We start from the raw sequence: 17,801 nt of genomic DNA, 5'->3' as shown, positions 1-17,801 counted from the left end.
ATGACAAAGGAGTCAAGAGTATACAATGGAGAGCCTAAAGAATTTTAACTACATTAATATAGGAAAAGTTAACTTGCTTATTCTACTATAGGGAAATGTATTTAGCTACTATACATCTTCTGTTGGAGCTGGACACTTATTTAGAATTAGCACTTTTCTTCAGGACCTTTTTTTTAATTGAAGGGTAGTTGATTTACAATATTTTTGTGTTAATTTCAGGTGTACAGCATAGTGATTCAATATTTTTGCAGATTCTATTCCATTATAAGCTTATTTCAAGATAATGGATATAATTCCCTGTGCTATACTTTAAATCCTTGTGGCTTATCTACTTTATATATAGTAGTCTGTATTGGGTTGGCCAAAAAGTTTGTTCGGGTTTTTCCATAAGCTCTTACAAAAAAACCAGAATGAACTTTTTGGCCAACCCAATATATGTTAATCCCATATTCCTAATTTGTCCTCCACCCCTTCCCTCTCCCCTTTGGTAACCACCAGTTTGTTTTCTGTGTCTATGAGTCTGTTTCTGTTTCTGTCTGAGTCAGACTTGTCTTTCTCTAAGCATAATATTCTCTAGGTCCGTCCATGTTGCTGCAAATTGCAGTATTTTATTCTTTTTTATGGCTGAGTATTATTTTATTGTGTGTGTGTGTGTGTGTATATATATATATATATATATATATATATATATATATATATATATATACACACCACATCTTCTTAACCCAGTTGTCTGTTGATGGACATTTGGGTTGCTTCCATGTCTTGGTTATTGTAAATAGTGCTTCTATAAATGTTGGGGTGCATGTATCTTTTCGAATTATTGTTTTCACTTTTTCTGGATATATACCCAGGAGTGGAATTGCTGGATCATATGGTAGTTCAATTTTTAGTTTTTAGAGGAACTGCCATACTGTTCTCCATAGTGGCTGCACCAAATTACATTCCCATCAACAGTTTATGAGACTTTCCTTTTCTCCACATCCTCTCCAACATTTGTTATTTGTAGATTTTTTGATGATACCCATTTTGTCTGGTATGAGTTGATATCTCATTGTGGTTTTGATTTGCATTTCTCTTAATAATTAGTGATGAGAGCCAACACTTTTGGTCACTATGTGAACATGGTAATGAAGAGTCAAGACAATGGAATCCCTTTATAACAACAGTGGTTATTTATGATGTTTCTTCTACCTGGAATTTCCTGTTCCTACTACTGCCAATGGTGAGATTTGCTCATACTTTAAGACTCTGCTCACATATTATCTTTGTAACAAAATCACCAAAGCATTCTTCTGTTCCTCTGTTCTTTATCCTTTTTAGAATTCATGATCTCTTCCTGTGTTCTCATATCATACTCACTTCTATTACGTTTTATTTTATAGTATTAAAATTGTATTACATTAGTCCTCAAGTTACCTCTCTCCCCTATTTGACTTTGAACTCCTTGAAGGCATAGAATTTGTCAATTTATTTTGGTATTGCCAGCATAGTTCTCAATACATGTTGAGTTGTTTGTTAGATTAACATTAAATATGACTACAGTCTTACACTAACAAGCTTTCTCTCAATTTTTTCTATTATGATCTTTGCAATTTATTTTAAAGGCCTGTGGCCATAACCAAAAACAGTGAAATGCTGATCTGACCCTGGTAAATAAATATCACATTTCAGAGGCACTGAACTTTTCAGTGTTACCTGTACATTTTTATCATGATTGTTTATAAGAATCTGAGTAATCAGCAGCCTTTATAGTAAAACTAAGAAACCGGGATATTAAATGATTTGAAATTAGAAAATGTTTCCATGGAGTGTTTAACAGTGCCAAGTACTATATCAAGTGTAATAATGAGAAGCTTGTACTTGCTTGTGTTTTACAAGAATAGCCATACTACATAGTTAGAGAAGGAAGATTGAGTATATACTCTTGATAGTGTCTTGCTCAAGTGTGGTCCCAGTCTAGTAGCATTAGCATCATCTGGGAGCCTGTTAAAAAGGAAGACTTTCAGGCCCCATCTAGACCTCCTGAGTCAGAATCTGCATTTTAACAAGATTACCCAGCTGATTCATATGCACATTAAAGTTTGAGAAGCCCTTTTTCCCTAATAACATTTTAATCTGATTACTAAATACTGTGTCTTCATTGGAGAAAATTTGCAAACCATAGAAAAGAACAAACAAAAAAAGTAAAAATCACACATAATCCCACCAAAAGATAATCACTATTAACCTTGTTCTATATATAGTCTATTTTGTGCATAGATACACAAATTTCCACTGGCCCTTAACTTTGGATCTCTCCGTAGTGTTTCATAACATTTTTCCTTATTGTAAAGATTTGTTCCACAATATCTTTTTTTTTTTTTTTTTTTTTTTGCCGTACGCCGGGCCTCTCACTGTTGTGGCCTCTCCCGCTGCGGAGCACAGGATCCGGACGCGCAGGCTCAGCAGCCATGGCTCACGGGCCCAGCCGCTCCGCAGCATGTGGGATCTTCCCGGACTGGGGCATGAACCCGTGTCCCCTGCATCAGCAGGCGGACTCTCAACCACTGCGCCACCAGGGAAGCCCTACAATATCTTTTAAGATGGCTGTTTTGTACTGTCTTAAGGATGCACCACAATTTAAAGTCACTAGCTATCTAGATTGTTTTTAATTTTTTGCTATCATATAAAAAAAACACTGTGATAAACATTCTTGTAGCTAAATCTCTGTGCATATCATTATTTTTATATTTTATAGGACAAATGTAGAGAACTGTTATAACCATTTTAAGCTTTTGTATTAAATAAATTGTATCCCAGGTATACACATAATATATTCTCTTGGAGTTAAATTTGTTTCGATATTCAGAGAAGACATGTTTAAATTCCCTCATATAATTTTCTGGCACAAAACATGATTTACTTTCTTATTAGTGTTTATCAAAAATTTTCCACTTTTCAAAATTGGTCAATTATTAGTAGCAAATGGTCTGAGAGACTTGTTTTAGTTGTTGAATAGAGCATTATCTTTGGTAATCAACATACTATAATCTGCTTGGGTTGGAGATTCAGATTCAGTCATATTATAAAGTATATCCTCTAAATCTGATTCTGCAATATAGTGGTGACTCATACCACTTCACTCCCACGTTTCCTGGGTGGAATATTGTCATATACACTATCACATGAAACATTTATTTACTATCTGTCAGGCATTGTTCTAAGCACATTGCATATATTAGTTTATGTAATCCTTTAAAAACCCCAATAAGATGGATACTATTATTATTCACATCTTTCAGATAAAGAGACTAAAACACATTGAGGTAAAGTAATTTCCTCAAGGTAACATAACAAATAGATAAAATTTGAACCCAGGCAGTCTGGCTCCAAAGCCAACACTCTTTTTTATTTTTTTTTTTGCGGTACGCGGGCCTCTCACTGTTGTGGCCTCTCCCATTGCGGAGCACAGGCTCGGGACGCGCAGGCTCAGCGGCCATGGCTCACGGGCCCAGCCACTCTGCGGCATGTGGGATCTTCCCGGACCGGGGCACGAACCCGCGTCCCCTGCATCGGCAGGTGGACTCTCAACCACTGCGCCACCAGGGAAGCCCCCAAAGCCAACACTCTTAATCACCATTCTGTGAAATCTTTCTATATGTTTGTAAGAAAAACTGGGCTTTGGGTCCTATAGCAATGATTTCTGTCTGAGGTTTTCTGTTAGTTGCAGAGACCTAGTGCATATTATGAGGACCCAGAAGACTAACAGGCTGGTCAGAGAACTTTGAAAATAAAATGTCGTCCAAAAAGAGCTAGTAATTTGAAACTGGAAGGATGATGCATTTTCTGAGGGAGTGAATATTACTTGCAAGTCCCAAAACAATGGCTGATTTTAGCTCTGGGGTCTGGTTATGGTTGTATAACAAGTGTAGCCCACTAGGGATACATATTAGGTCTTGTCTTTGAAATGTTCAAATTAATCACTGTACTCATCTGCTCAAATTAGCAGGACTTCTAAATGGCAGTTTTCTTGGGATCTTCTTCCAGTCCCCTTCAAGTATTGCTAAACTTCTGGGAGTTTACTCATTCCAGAGAAGCTAATCTTCTTTCCAAAGGTTGGATGAAGAAAGAGATGGGTATTTTGATTAGTATAGAGGCTAGTAATCTCATTTTCAGCTGCTATTGATTTTGCCAGTGCTACATAGTTTCACGGTTTAAACTGGTCCCAAAGAATTTGATGTATCCTTGCTCTTGATGCGGTGCCACTGATACTTGTGGAGACTGGATTCTTAATGGAAGGATGTCTCCTTGTGGAGACACTGATTCTATTTTTCTTCTTTTTTTAATTTTGAGACACTGATTCTTTTTTTTCATATTTTATTTAAATTTTATTATTTATTATTTTACAACAATCATTAAGAAATCCTGTACCCCTTCATTTAAAAAAATTTCTTTTATTATTTTTCTTAACATCTTTATTGGAGTATAATTGCTTTACAATGGTGTGTTAGTTTCTCCTCTATAACAAAGTGAATCATCTATACTTATACATATATGTATAAATATGCATTAATTTTTATTGGAGTATAGTTGATGAGACACTGATTCTTAATTGAGACACTGATTCTTAATGGGAGGATGATCCACCCTTTCCAGTGTTATACTCATTCAAAGCTTATATCACAGATTTAGTTTCCTTAATTTATACTTACTTACTTACTTAGTCATCCTGGCTTCATGCCAGGTTGAATGTGAGAAGGTGCTTTTGACTCATCCCCACACTGTACCAAAATTGGCCTTCCTTTCTTGAACATCTTTCCAGGGATAGCAAACTGGTTGTCTGTGACCCAGATGTAAATCACAGATATGTTTTATTTAGTTCTCATGATAATTTAAAATAATTGAATGTGATACCATTATTTTATATGTAAATAAAAATATTGATTTTAAAACAAGATCTTTCATATTAATATCTGGACTTTCATATTCTATTTTTAATAATTTTATTTTATTTTATTTTTATTTTTTTGGTTTTGTTGGGTCTTCATTGCTGTGCACAGGCTTTCTCTAGTTGTGGCGAGCGGGGGCTACTCTTCATTGTGGTGCATGGGCTTCTCACTGCAGTGGCTTCTCTTGTGGAGCACGGGCTCTAGGCGTGCAGGCTTCAGTAGTTGCAGTATGCAGGCTTCAGTAGTTGTGGCACACAGGCTTAGCTTCTCCGTGGCATCTGTGATCTTCCCGGACCAGGGATTGAACCCATGTCTCCTGCATTGGCAGGCAGATTCTTAACCACTGCACCACCAGGGAAGTCCCTGGACTTTCATATTCTTGAACCATTTGAAAAACTGATTTCAGTGGCCTCTTATTCCCATATGAGAACAAATGGGAATTTGCACTGAATAACTGTTCTCTTTAGCCAGGATTTATACTATCTCATTTGCTCTAGCCTTCACTATTTCACTACTTCTGTTGTTTTACCTGCCTATCCTCGGTAGGCACTTGAATTTGACCTACAGAGCCCCTAATATGAGCCTAAATCACCAGATTCTCCTTTATTCTTCGATAAAGCTTATTTAGTGTGCCTTCTTACTCATGGGCCTCAGATACTATCACTAAAATTGATAAGAAATTCTCGTAATTCTGAACCTTAGAAAGAATGGGGTCTAGGTTTTGATCCCTCCTTTTCAAATTCCTGTTTTATTTTTAATGCAGATCTACTTACCTCCTTCCCATTTGTTAGCTCTCTTTACCATAGGGTATTGAGAGGAACAACCTTTACCAAGCTCCAAAGGGTTTTGTTAGATCATTCCCCCAAGGTAATAGATGCCTACCAGCCTTAAATTTACATAATTAAGTTGTCGGCTGAAGTGATTCTTCCCACAGCAAAGAAGATCTGCCTCAGATTGACTCTACTTATGTAGAGAAGCACTTGACAACTTTTTTAAAAAGAGAAATATAATTTACATGCCATAAGGCTCACTCATTATAAGTGTACAATTCAGTGTTTATTAATAAACATACAGAGTTGTGCAGCCATCACTACAATTCAGTTTTAGAACATTTTCATCACCCCCAACAGTTCTTTTGTTCTCTTTTGCAATCAGTCCCCACCTCAGACAAACACGGATCTGTTTTCTATCCCTACAGATTTCCTTTTCTGGATATTTTATAAAAATGGAATCATATAATATATATATATATAATCTATTGTTGCTGGCTTCTTGAACTTACAATAACGTTTTTGAGGTTCATCCACGTTATAGAACATATCAATAGTTGGCTCTATTTTATTGCTGAATTGTACTGTATTGTGTGGATGTAACATTTTTGTTTATCCATTCAGCAACTGATGAACATTAGGATTGTTTCCAGTTTTTGGTTTATTTGGATAATGTTGCTCTATCTGCATGCAAGACTGGGTGGACATATGCTTTCATTTCTCTTGAGTTGATGTCTAGGGGTAGAATAACTCGGTCATATGGTAAGTTTATGTTTATCTTTTTAAGAAATTTCCAAATTGTTTTCCTAAATAGCTTAATATTTTATATTCCCATCAACAATGTAGGAGGGTTACAGTTTCTTCACATTCTTGTTAATACTTGGTATCATCAGTCTTTTTGATTTTAGCCATTCTGGTGTGTGTGAATTGGTATTTAATTGTGGTTTCAGTTTGCATTTCCCTAATGATTCATGATGTTGAGCATATTTTCATGTTCTTATAAACCATTCATGTATCTACTTTGGAAAAATGTATTTTCAAATCTGTTGCCCACTTTCTAAATTGAGGGGGTTTTTTCTTATTATTGTCAAGTCTTTAAAGTTCTTTATATATTCTGAACACAAGTTCTTTACCAAATAAATAATTTGCAAATATTTTCTCCCCATTGGGCTTGTATTATCTTCTTAAATGATATCCTTGAAGAGCAAAAGTTTGTAATTTTAATGAAGTCCAGTTTATCATTTTTTCCCTTGATGGATTGTACTTTTGGTGCCAAATCTTAAGAAATCTTTATCTAACCCAAGGTAATGGAGATTTTTATTCTATGCTTTCATCTAAAAATTAATTTTTTGTGTTGTTTTGTGTGAGCTATGGAGTGGAGTTCTTTTTTTTAACTCATATAAATATCCAATTTTTACTGCGCTGTTTGTTGAAAAGACTTTTCTTTCTCCATTAATCATCTTGGCACCTTTTGTCAAAAATCAATTGACCATAATTGTAGGGGTTCACTTCTGAATTCTCAGTTTTGTCGCAGTGATCAATGTATGTCTATTCTATGCCAATACCACATTGTCTTGGTTATTGTAACTTTAAAAAAAGTTTTGAAATCAAGTAGTGTAGGTCCTCGAACTTTGTTCTTTCCAAAATTGTTTTGGCTATTCTGGGTCCTTTACATTTCCATATAAATTTTAATCAGCCTGTCAGTTTCTAAAGAAAAGCCCACTGGGATTTTCATAGAGATTTCATTGAATCTATAGATTAATTTGTGGAGACTCTTCTATTAACAATATTGAGTCTTGAAGTCCATGAAAATGAAATAGCTTTCCATTTATTCTGATGTTCTTTAATTTCTCTGCAATGTTTTCTGTTTTTTTTTTTTTTTTTTTTAGTGAGTAAATCTTGTTAAAATGGATTCCTAAGTTTTTTTTTTTTTTTTTCTGTTAATACCATTGTGAATGGAGCTGTCCTTTTAATTTCATTTTTGGATTGCTTGTTCCTAGTATATTAAAATGTTATTGGTTTATATATATATTATATCCTATGATGTTGATAAACTTACTTATTAGTTCTTGTAGTTTCTTTATAGAGTCCTTAGAATTTTATACATATAGAATCATGTCATCTGCAAAAAAGACAATTTTATTTCTTTCTTATCAATTTATATGCCTTTTATTAAAGGCATATAAATATGCCTTTTTAAATATCTTTTTTCTTACCTCATTGCACTGGCTAGAACCTTTCATAAAAAGTTGCAAAGAAGTGGTGAGTATAGATATCCTTGCCTTATTCCCATTCTTAGGAAAAACATTCCATCTTTCACCATTATATATAATGTAAGCTATAGGATCCCCCTCTCCACCTCACCCCCAAACTCACCCTTTATCAGCTTGAGGAAGTTCCCTTCCAGTCCCAGTTTGTTGAGAGGTTTTATCACAGGTACTGGATTTTGTAGAATGCTTCTGCTACATATATTGAGATGTTTATGTCGTTTTGTCTTTTATTCTATTAATATGGTGTATTCCATTAATTAATTTTCAATGTTGAACCAACCTTGCCTTCCTGGGATAAATCCTACATGGTCCTGGTGTATAATCCTTTTAATATACTGCTGAATTAGGTTTGCTAATATTTTGAAAAATATTTTTGTGTTGGAATGGATATTGATCTGTAATTTCCTTTTGATCTTTGTCAGTTTTGTCATCAGGCCTCATAGAATAAGTTGGGAAGTATTACATCCTTCTTTATATTCTAGAAAAGTTTGTGTCAGATTGGTATTATATCTTTTAATGTTTCATAGAATTCCCCAGTGAAGCCATGTAGACCTGAGCTTCTCTTTGTGGGAAAAATTTTAATTACTGGCTTAATATTTTTGTTTGTAAGTCTTTTCAGATTTTTTATTTCTTCTTGAGTTAGTTTTGGTAATTTGTGTCTTTCTATGAACTTGTCCATTTCATCTAAGTTATATCATTTACGTAAAGTTGTTCATAGTATTCTCTTTTAATCCTTTTAATTTCTCTAGCATCAGTGGTTATACCATTTTTTCATTCCTGATTTTGGTAATTAGTGTCTTCTCTGTTTTATTTTGTGTTAATTTTGGTCAGTCTAGCTAAAGGTTTATCAGTAAGACTTTTGGTGTCTTCATTTTCTCTATTGTTTTTATCTTCCATTTCATTGAATTCTGCTGTGACCTTTTTGGCTTTGGTTTAATTTGCTCTTCTTTCTAAGTTTCTTAAGGTGGAAACTTAAATTATTGATTTGAGACCTTTCTTTTTTTCTAATACATGTGTTTAAAGTTTTGAATTTCCCTCTAAGCTATGCTTTATCTATATCCCATAAATGTTGATTTCTTGTGGGGTTTTTTCCATTCAGTTCAAAATATTTTCTAATTTCCTTTGGGATTTCTTTGTGATCTAAATCCAGATATTAGGATTTCCAAAATTTCTCTCTGTTGTCGATTCCTACTTTAATTCTCCTATGATAAGAGTTCATTTTTTGAATGAATTTTCTATCCTTTCAAATTAATTTGAGATTTGTTATATTGCTTAGCATATGATTAATATGGAGAATTTCCATGTGTACTTGAAAAGAATGTGTATTCTGCTGATGTTAGATGCTGTGTTTTATAAATGTCATTTTAATGATATTATATTCAAGTTTTCTGTAACCTATTGATTTTCTTTTTTCCATGAATTATTGAGAAGAATATTGAAATTTTCAACTATAATTTCTGAATTATTTAGTTCTTTCTTTAAGAAAATTTTTTTAATTAATTAATTTATTTTTGGCTGTGTTGGGTCTTAATTGCTGTGTGTGGGCTTTCTCTAGTTGTGGCGAGTGGGGACTACTCTTCGTTGCAGTGTGTGGGCTTCTCATTGCAGTGGCTTCTCTTGTTGCAGAGTACGGGCTCTAGGTGCTCTAGGGCTTTGGTAGTTGTGGCACGCAGGCTCTAGAGCACAGGCTCAGTAGTTGTGGTACGCGGGCTTAGTTACTCCACGGCATGTGGGATCTTCCCAGACCAGGTATCGAACCATGTCCCCTGCATTGGCAGGCGGATTCTTAACCACTGTGCCACCAGGGAAGTCCTTAGTTCTTCCTTCAATTCTGTCATTTTTGTTTTAGCATTTTGGAGACTATTTTGTTCATTGCATATACATTTCTAATTGTTAAATCTCCCAGAAGTATTGGCCCTTTTATCATTATGAAATTTCCTTTTTTTGACTTTACTAATATTTCTTGTCTTAAAGTCTAATAGGTATTCCACCTGTATTATGGTTACTGTTACATGGTATAACTTTTTCTCTCCTTTCCCTTCAACCTATTTTTATCTTAAAATCTAAAGTGTGGCCCTTGTAGACAGCATATAGTTGGACCTTTTTTAATCCAGTCTGATAATTTCTGCCTTGTGATCTGTTTATTCACATTTAATGTGATTATTGATATGGTTGGCTTTACATCTTCGATTGTGCTGTTTGTTTTCTATATATCTTAAGAGTTTGTGTATTGTTGTTCCTCTCTTCCTTCTTTTGTGTTAAACAGATATTTGTAGGATGCCATTTTAATTCCTCTTTGATTTTTAAATTACATTTTAAAAAGACATTTTCTTAATAGTTGATTTAGGGGTTAAAATATGCATTTTATCTTATCACAATCTACTTTTCTAGTAAAATATAGTGACTTTGATGCAATATAGCTCCATTTCTTCTCTAATTTTGTGTTATCATTTTCACATGTTACCTTTATGTTTTTATAAACCTAGAAATGCAGTGTTACAATGATTGCTTCATACAATTTTAAGGTCTTTAAAGAAATTTTAAAAAGAAAGATAAATGTGTTTATATAGTCTTTTACTTATATATTTATCATCTATACTCTTTATTTCTTCCTGTCAATTTGAGTATTGTCCAGTGTCTTCATCTGGAACAACTTCCTTAAGTATTTCTGCTTGAAGCACATATCCTCTGTTGTTGTTTTTCTGAGAATGTTTTTATTTTACCTTTGTTTTTAGAGGATAGTGTTCCTGGATAGAGAATTGTGAAAAGGTTTGTTTCTTTTAGCACTTTGAATACATTATTCCACTGCCTTGTGGCCTCTCTTGTTTTCATGAAGAAGTCATCATTAATCATATTGCTTTTCCCCTGTACATGATTAGTCATTTTCTCTTGCTTCTCTCCATATTTTTTCTTTGTCTTTGAATAACTTGAATATGAGGTGTCTAGGTATGAATCTCTTTGTACTTATCATACTTGGCATTGGTTGAACTTAGATTACAGGTTAACATTTTTCATCAGATTGGACAGTTTCAACCATTATTTCTTCAAATATTTTTTCTTTGCCCTTTGTCTCTCTCCTCTCCTTCTAGGATTCCTATTACATGTATGTTGATACCCTTGATATCCTACAGGCTTCTGAGGGTCTGTTCATTTTTTTCCTATCTTTTGTTCTCTGTATTCTTCAGACCGGATGATTTCGATTGATCTATCTTCAAGTTCACTGACTGAGTCTTTTGCCCTCCTCAAATCTGCTATTGGGCTTATGTAGTGAGTTTTAAAGTTTGGGTTATTGTACTTTTTAAGTCTATAATTTTTATATCTTGAAAAGTTTCTCTTTCTATCATTATATTGAAATTCTCTTTGTTGTATCATTGCCATCATATTTTCCTTGAATTCTTTAAATACAATTTCCTTTTATTCTTTTGATATATTTCCAATAGTCTTTTCTGCTAAATCCTATATCTGGGACCATTCAGAGACATTTTCTATCCTTTTTCCTCATTATGGATTATATAATGTTTTTGTCAGAAATTTGACTTTTTAAAATAATATTTTGTAGCAGCTCTGCATTCTGATTATTTTTTCTTTCCTCAGGATTGTTTTTATTTATATTGTTTTGTTTTAATAACTTCCATGGCTTTAATCTATGGGCTGTATCCACCATGTTGTCTGGCTACTGATTTCTCTGTTAAGGATTACCCTGTGCCTGCATAGCTTAGTTATTATTCAGTGATTAATCAGAGTTTGTGCTCAAACATTCTGAGCCAGTCTGTGCTGATGGAGCTGTTTGTGGGTTGGAAAGCATATTCAATGTTCAGGCAGTTTTCAAGCCTGTACCAGCTTTAACTTTACTTTGGGTCCTACGGAATAGCTTCCTTGTCAAGCTGGGGTATGTGGAGAGCTTATTTAGGCCCTCTCTGCCTCTCTCATTTACATTTTCTCTACTAAATTTTTTGCTAGACCATCAGTCTACTGCTCACCCCTACTACGGCCACAACTTCAGGTTAGCAAAGCTGGATACTTGCCCTGTTCATTTGCTACAGTTTGCTTTTTTTTTTTTAATAGATGGTATCACTTGTATGGGGTTTTTTGGCTTCCTCTCCAAATCATGTCAGCCCTCTCTGGCAGTAAAGCTCCTGGTTGTCATGGAGCCCCACCCTGACAGAAGTACTGCACTGACTGAGCTGTGGGGGAACAGGAGCAGCACCAAGCAAGAATACCACAGACTCCCACTGTTCTCATGCAAAGTGTAGCAATTTTTCATGAATAAATGCTTCTCAGTTTGTTGTTTGTGATTACTAGATGTCCAGAACCATGAAGTCATTGTTTTTGATAATTTTGTCCAACTTCATAATTGTTTCTTGGAGAGAAGATTTGCTGACTTACTCATTCTTTCTTCACCAGAAGTCCTGTGTCACCTGGCAACTTTTAAAATGGCATGTTCACTTGGTGACATTCCACTTAACAAGGAACCATTCTATAGATCCCTTGTACCATTTTGGTACAAATTTTGGGTCTCTGGGAATCAGAACAGTTGTTCACCATACCATCTACCTTGCTATACAATCTGTCATCTTAATCCTGTTTAATGTAAGGGATTTTACACTTCAACAATAATTGTCAGTAACTTTTTTGTGTACTTCCCTCTTTTGAAAATCACATAAGTGGCATCTGACACTGTTTGTGATACTGAATATAATGGAAGTTTATAAATAAGTTGTTTTACAATTCTCCTTTATAAATGAAGATATATAGTATTATATTTTGTCTCCTCCATAATAACAGAATGTTTAAATGGTTAACATTTGTGCTGCAGTATAGCTTTCTGGCTCATGAAAAATGAAAGCTATCAGCGATCTGGGCAATAAGATTCATCGCCAATAGTCACTAGCAACAGCACACAGCATTTTAATATCAGTGAGGTCCACAGCTAGCAGTAAGAGCTGGTGTAATTGAAAGACGTTTAGGTGCAATCATTCTGCTGTTTGTTCCTTGCCAGGTTCAACATGGGATTGTGTGAGTATTTGAAGAAAACAGCAATTTTTAAAATATCTTTGAAAGATGTAAAAATGGTAGATAAGTGCTTAAATTTAAGAAACGTGGTAATTTTTAAATCATGTGGCTCTAAAATAAAAAGGCATTTTATTTGTCTTGGTTGATTAAAGCTTTAGAAAAGCTACTCCTTGGTTACAAGTGAACCGATAATTCTGCTCTAATGTTGCCGTGGTAACAACTCATGCTGATATAATTGAGAACATCTTATACATCCTGGTTCGAACATTTTCTCCCTGCCATTTTGAGTTGTTCTAGTGGTATATGAAGAAGCCTAGGATAACTAGCTTGAAAGAAATTAAATCTAGTTATACACATCTTTGGCATTAATCTGATGTTTACTAGTGATATCTCGCACTGAGCAGTTATGCTTTGCTTCTAGGAGCTTCTCTTTTTAAAACAAAAGAAAGCTCTTTTCATTTTCTGTGTGCTGCATGCTCTAATGTATGTGTTTACACCATCGGTTCTTATACCTCTAGAGATTAGCATAACTCCCTTTGCTGTTGGATTGTTGTTTTGAGCAGTATGTTTTGGAAAGGTTGATTTTCATCATGAGTGGTAAGTATGCTCTCTGAGACTCTGTAGGTTTGTATTTTTAAAAAATATTTAACTATAAAAGCAAAAAAACGTTTTATAGAGGGGCAGTTGTAAAGCCAGAACTACAGTGGATTACATTTTCTCTTGATGCTTTTGCATTTAGGGATTATAGTAATTTGCTTTTTAAATCCATTAACAACTGTGAATAATTAATATCACTATTAATAGTCAATACCAGTAATCAGTTTCTAATCTATTTTATGGTGTGATTTATTGTATTCATTATATTCATTAATACATTGTTATTAATTGTGTTATAAATTAGTGAGTAAAAGACCCACTGTGGTAAAGGAGGAATTATTTTAGTATCTGATCCTGAAGATAATTAAACTTTCCTTTTATTGGCTTTGTCTTTCTAATATTAATTTTTGTTAGCTTCTTTTTGGTTATATAAAAAATACTCAATTTTGCATAAGATGTTGCCAAAATTTTATTGATTTATTTGTTGCTTTTAACTATAACTCATTGAGAAATAGGAATTTAATGATGAAATAAATATATGCATTTTGGTTTTGGAGCCTTTGTTAAAATTTTTAGAAATAATTTTTTGGGAAATAATTTGTTAGAACAAGTACTTTTGTGATAGTTTCCTTTTTGTTTTTGTAAATATGATTTTTTCTAAACATTTCTAAAATTGTTTTTTGAGAAAATATACTACAGTATATACTGCAGTTTATCATAGGGTAAAAGCTGTTCACTTTAAGCCAAACCTGCAGCTAAAAATAGATATCCTGTTGTTAGAGGCAGAAATATTTGCTTAGAGCATAATTCATTAGCATCTTTTTGCTTAACTAAAAAAGAGGATGTTTATTAAGTTAACCTTTGAATCAGATACATGTTTAGGAAAAGTGTTATGTTTTTTCTCTTAAAGCAGTCTATAGTTTATACTTAAAAGATTTGGAATTGGAATTCAGAACCTGAGAGAGTTGGATTTTTGTGGTATAGTGGTAGAATTCCAAATAGATGAACATTTTCTTCCATAATTGGAGACCATCTTATTATTGCCAATAAACATTTTTTATCCTGCTGCTGTATAATATAAACCTCTTCAACACTGTTAGGTATTTATTTATAGAATGATATTAGACGTTAAAAGAACAATTTTGCATGTAATATATTAAGAATGATTTGTTATTGTTATTATCCTGTTATTCTTCTGTTAGATAGATCTTTCTGTTCGAGTGTTTTAAATTTGGGCTAATACTACAAAAGCAACATGTTAACATTTCTTAGGATTTCTTGGATATCAAAACTGAATATACCTGGTTATCACACTTAAAATACTGGATTTCTTTGAATACAGGCAGTGTGTTTTTTCTCCTTGAAAGTGTTCTAGAGGTTTTACAATTGGATATGTTGGTTTTAGCTGAAGAAAATTGTTACTGCTTCTCTATTGCTTTTTCTTTCAAGAAAGCTATGGATTATTCAGATAGTATTTGATATACTTGATCATATTGGTCTGCCCTTATAGCCTTTTTTAACCGTAGGAATTATAGTAATGACAACTAAACATTCTGACTTTTTCAGGATTGTCCAATTTCAACTAATGTTACTCATAAGTGGTTAAATGCCTCAGCCATTTCAAAATGTGGAAAATTTGAAATGAAGTGTGGTTTTATTTGTAAAAATGAGCAAATGCCAGACCTTTTTATCTAAGTCTTTAGCTATACATGTGATATTTATGTGTATGTGGTACTTTCCTAGTTAAAAAGCTATTTCTTTTCTCCTTCCTTGCCTATTAAATATCAGCTTTTGGGGGGAATAGTTTTCTCTGGAATCTATCTTTAGCCCTCTTTTAATGCTGCATTCTCTCTGAATGATCTCATCCAGTCCCACATCTTCAGTTGTTACCTGAATGTTCAGTGCAAAAGTGAATTTTCTCTTTCCATCCCAAATCTGCTCCTTTTTCATTCATCCTGATTTTTGTTAATGATCCCACTCGCCATGCAGGAACTTAAAACAGAAGCCTTGTAATCACTGAACTTGTTTCTTACTCCCCAGACATGCACTCAGCCATAAATTTCTATTGATTCTACATTAGAAATGTCTCAAAATCACTCAATTTTCTCCATTATCACTGACACTGAGAATGCTTTTGGATCAGGAAATCTGTATCTTTTCAGTCCTTTTGCAGTAACAGCTTCACTGGTCTCAACTTCCAGTTTTATATCCCTCCAGACCATTTTCCATGCTGCCATTTTAAATCTGCAGATACACCCATTTCTTAACCCAACGTGAAAACTTTCAGTTACTCCTTAGTGCCTCTCAAATAAAGGTTAAACTCCTTAGTGGGGCATATGAGAGCAGTGCCCTGCCTTTCTGGCTTTATTTGCACCACTCTCATAAAATTCTGATCTAGTCACATTATACTACATATTATTCCTTGCTCCCTTTCCATATTTATATCTTTTATTATAAAAATTCTGAAAACCAGCTATGCTTTTCAGTGCCTCCATTATTGACTCTGTAGAGTCAGATGATTCCTCTATACTCCCAAAGCAAACTTATATAAACTATAACAATTATTTATATTATACTAAAATTATATATTTGCATATCAGTTTCCAATCACCATCCTTTGAACTCCTTAAGTCAAGGATAGTGCAGTGTTCATCTCTGTGTTTCCAGTGGTTACCCTAGTGCCCCAAACACAGTAATGAACTCATAAATTCTTGTGAAATAAATGAATGATTAAAACTTATCCATTTTTTATATAGTACAACACTTTTATTACATTACTGATGAAGAATATCAGTCATGTATTTTGATTTTTTTGGTTCATGTGCTTATCGGAACATAACTAGCATCATTATATCAAAATCTCAAATGAAAACTCTGATTGGCCTTGTGGTAGTTGAGGGCAAATCTCTGAAAAAGATTTGCTATGCTTTGAATTACAGGAAAGTTACAGACTTGAGCAAAAGCATTTGAGTAATTCCCCTTTTTAGATCAATATTTTCTAAATTGAAAATTTAAGAACACAAAACTGGAAAAACAGTATATCAGTGGAATTAAGGAAGGGTACTTGCCTAGAAATGTATGTATCAGATTGAAGATCAGATGCCAAAGTTTAACAGTTTTATTTTGAGTAGTTTGCCTTCATGGAAAAGAAATAAAAATAATTTCACCCTTACTAACTTGGATGGATGAAGCTTTTAAGAAAGACTGTGGGAGAGATGAGTGGAAAATCCAACACTGCTGATTTCTTTCATTCTAAAACAATTAATAGTGGGACAACCAGAAATTTGTTAGTCTAATCAAACTGAGAAAGTGGCTTTTCTTCTTCCAGATATAACAGGGCTCTTCCCTGATGTGACGGGCATCACAAGTAGTAAGGAACCCTATAGTCCTGGCTCCATTCCCATTTTGGATTATTTAAATGATAATATAAATATGTATATATATATATCAACTAAAAGATCTGAGAAGTTGATTCTAACATACCCAAATAGGAGGTGGGAGGATCCATCTTATTTGGGGGGAGCATTTGTAAAGTTTCGAAAGGCTTCTCATTGTTCATGAATGAATAAACAAGAAAAGTACCAATGTGGAACCTATAAAAGAGATCGTGCTCAAGGATAAGTTCACAGCCTTCAAGAGGAAGAGAATGAACTTATGTTTCGAAAATATTTATGAAGGAGGGTTTACAATAGGAAATTATAGATAGCGTCTATGTGGAATTCTTAAAAATTTCAAGTGAACATGGACTCTATAAAATAAGACGTTAAAGATAAAAAGATGAAACAAGAGACTAGGATGAGAGGAGAGCTGGACGAGAGGCAGGAATAGAAAAGAAGCAATAATGATATAAGAAAAGGTTATAAGAAAATGAACCTGGCATTTGTAGAGTATAAAGCTGCATTAGAAGCAGTAAAGAGCAAAATAATCACTGCAGGAAGGTAAATTGAACATGTAAAGAGCTAACTTGATAAAAGCTACCAGAATGTAGGGAAAATGGACAGGATAAAAATTATGAGGTGAAAAGTATGTTAGATAAAAGTAGGAACTCTACAAATTGAATGAATAACATTCCTTCAGAACAGATAATGACTAATAGAACAGAAACAATCATAAAAAATTATGATTCAGGAAAACTTAGAAGAAAATCCTAAAAGTATACACTGAAAGAGCTCATTGTGTGTTGACAAAAATTAACAAAAATACCAGCACCTAACTAAATA

At 33.8% G+C, this 17,801-nt stretch overlaps 1 protein-coding gene across 7 annotated transcripts in view; it reads left to right on the top strand.

Moving 5' to 3' along the window:
• Positions 1-17,801, top strand: part of PRKACB (protein kinase cAMP-activated catalytic subunit beta) — a 143,207-nt gene that overhangs the window by 66,824 nt on the left and 58,582 nt on the right. For 2 of the 7 annotated variants that reach the window (XM_004262952.3, XM_033431606.2), the window contains exon 1: positions 12,869-12,987. The exons of 2 other annotated variants lie outside the window; for them this stretch is intronic. In XM_004262952.3, coding sequence (XP_004263000.1) covers positions 12,978-12,987 — 10 coding nt within the window. In that variant the 5' untranslated portion in view covers positions 12,869-12,977. Of the gene's footprint in view, positions 1-12,868; positions 12,988-13,257; positions 13,582-17,801 lie in introns of those variants that run through there. 3 more of the 7 variants (XM_049709040.1, XM_004262950.3, XM_033431630.2) reach the window with 2 other exon arrangements.

Source organism: Orcinus orca, chromosome 1 (genome assembly GCF_937001465.1).
Source record: "Orcinus orca chromosome 1, mOrcOrc1.1, whole genome shotgun sequence".
Classification (NCBI taxonomy): domain Eukaryota; kingdom Metazoa; phylum Chordata; class Mammalia; order Artiodactyla; family Delphinidae; genus Orcinus; species Orcinus orca.
Note: the sequence above shows the minus strand (reverse complement) of the source record. Positions and strands in the feature narration are given on the sequence as shown.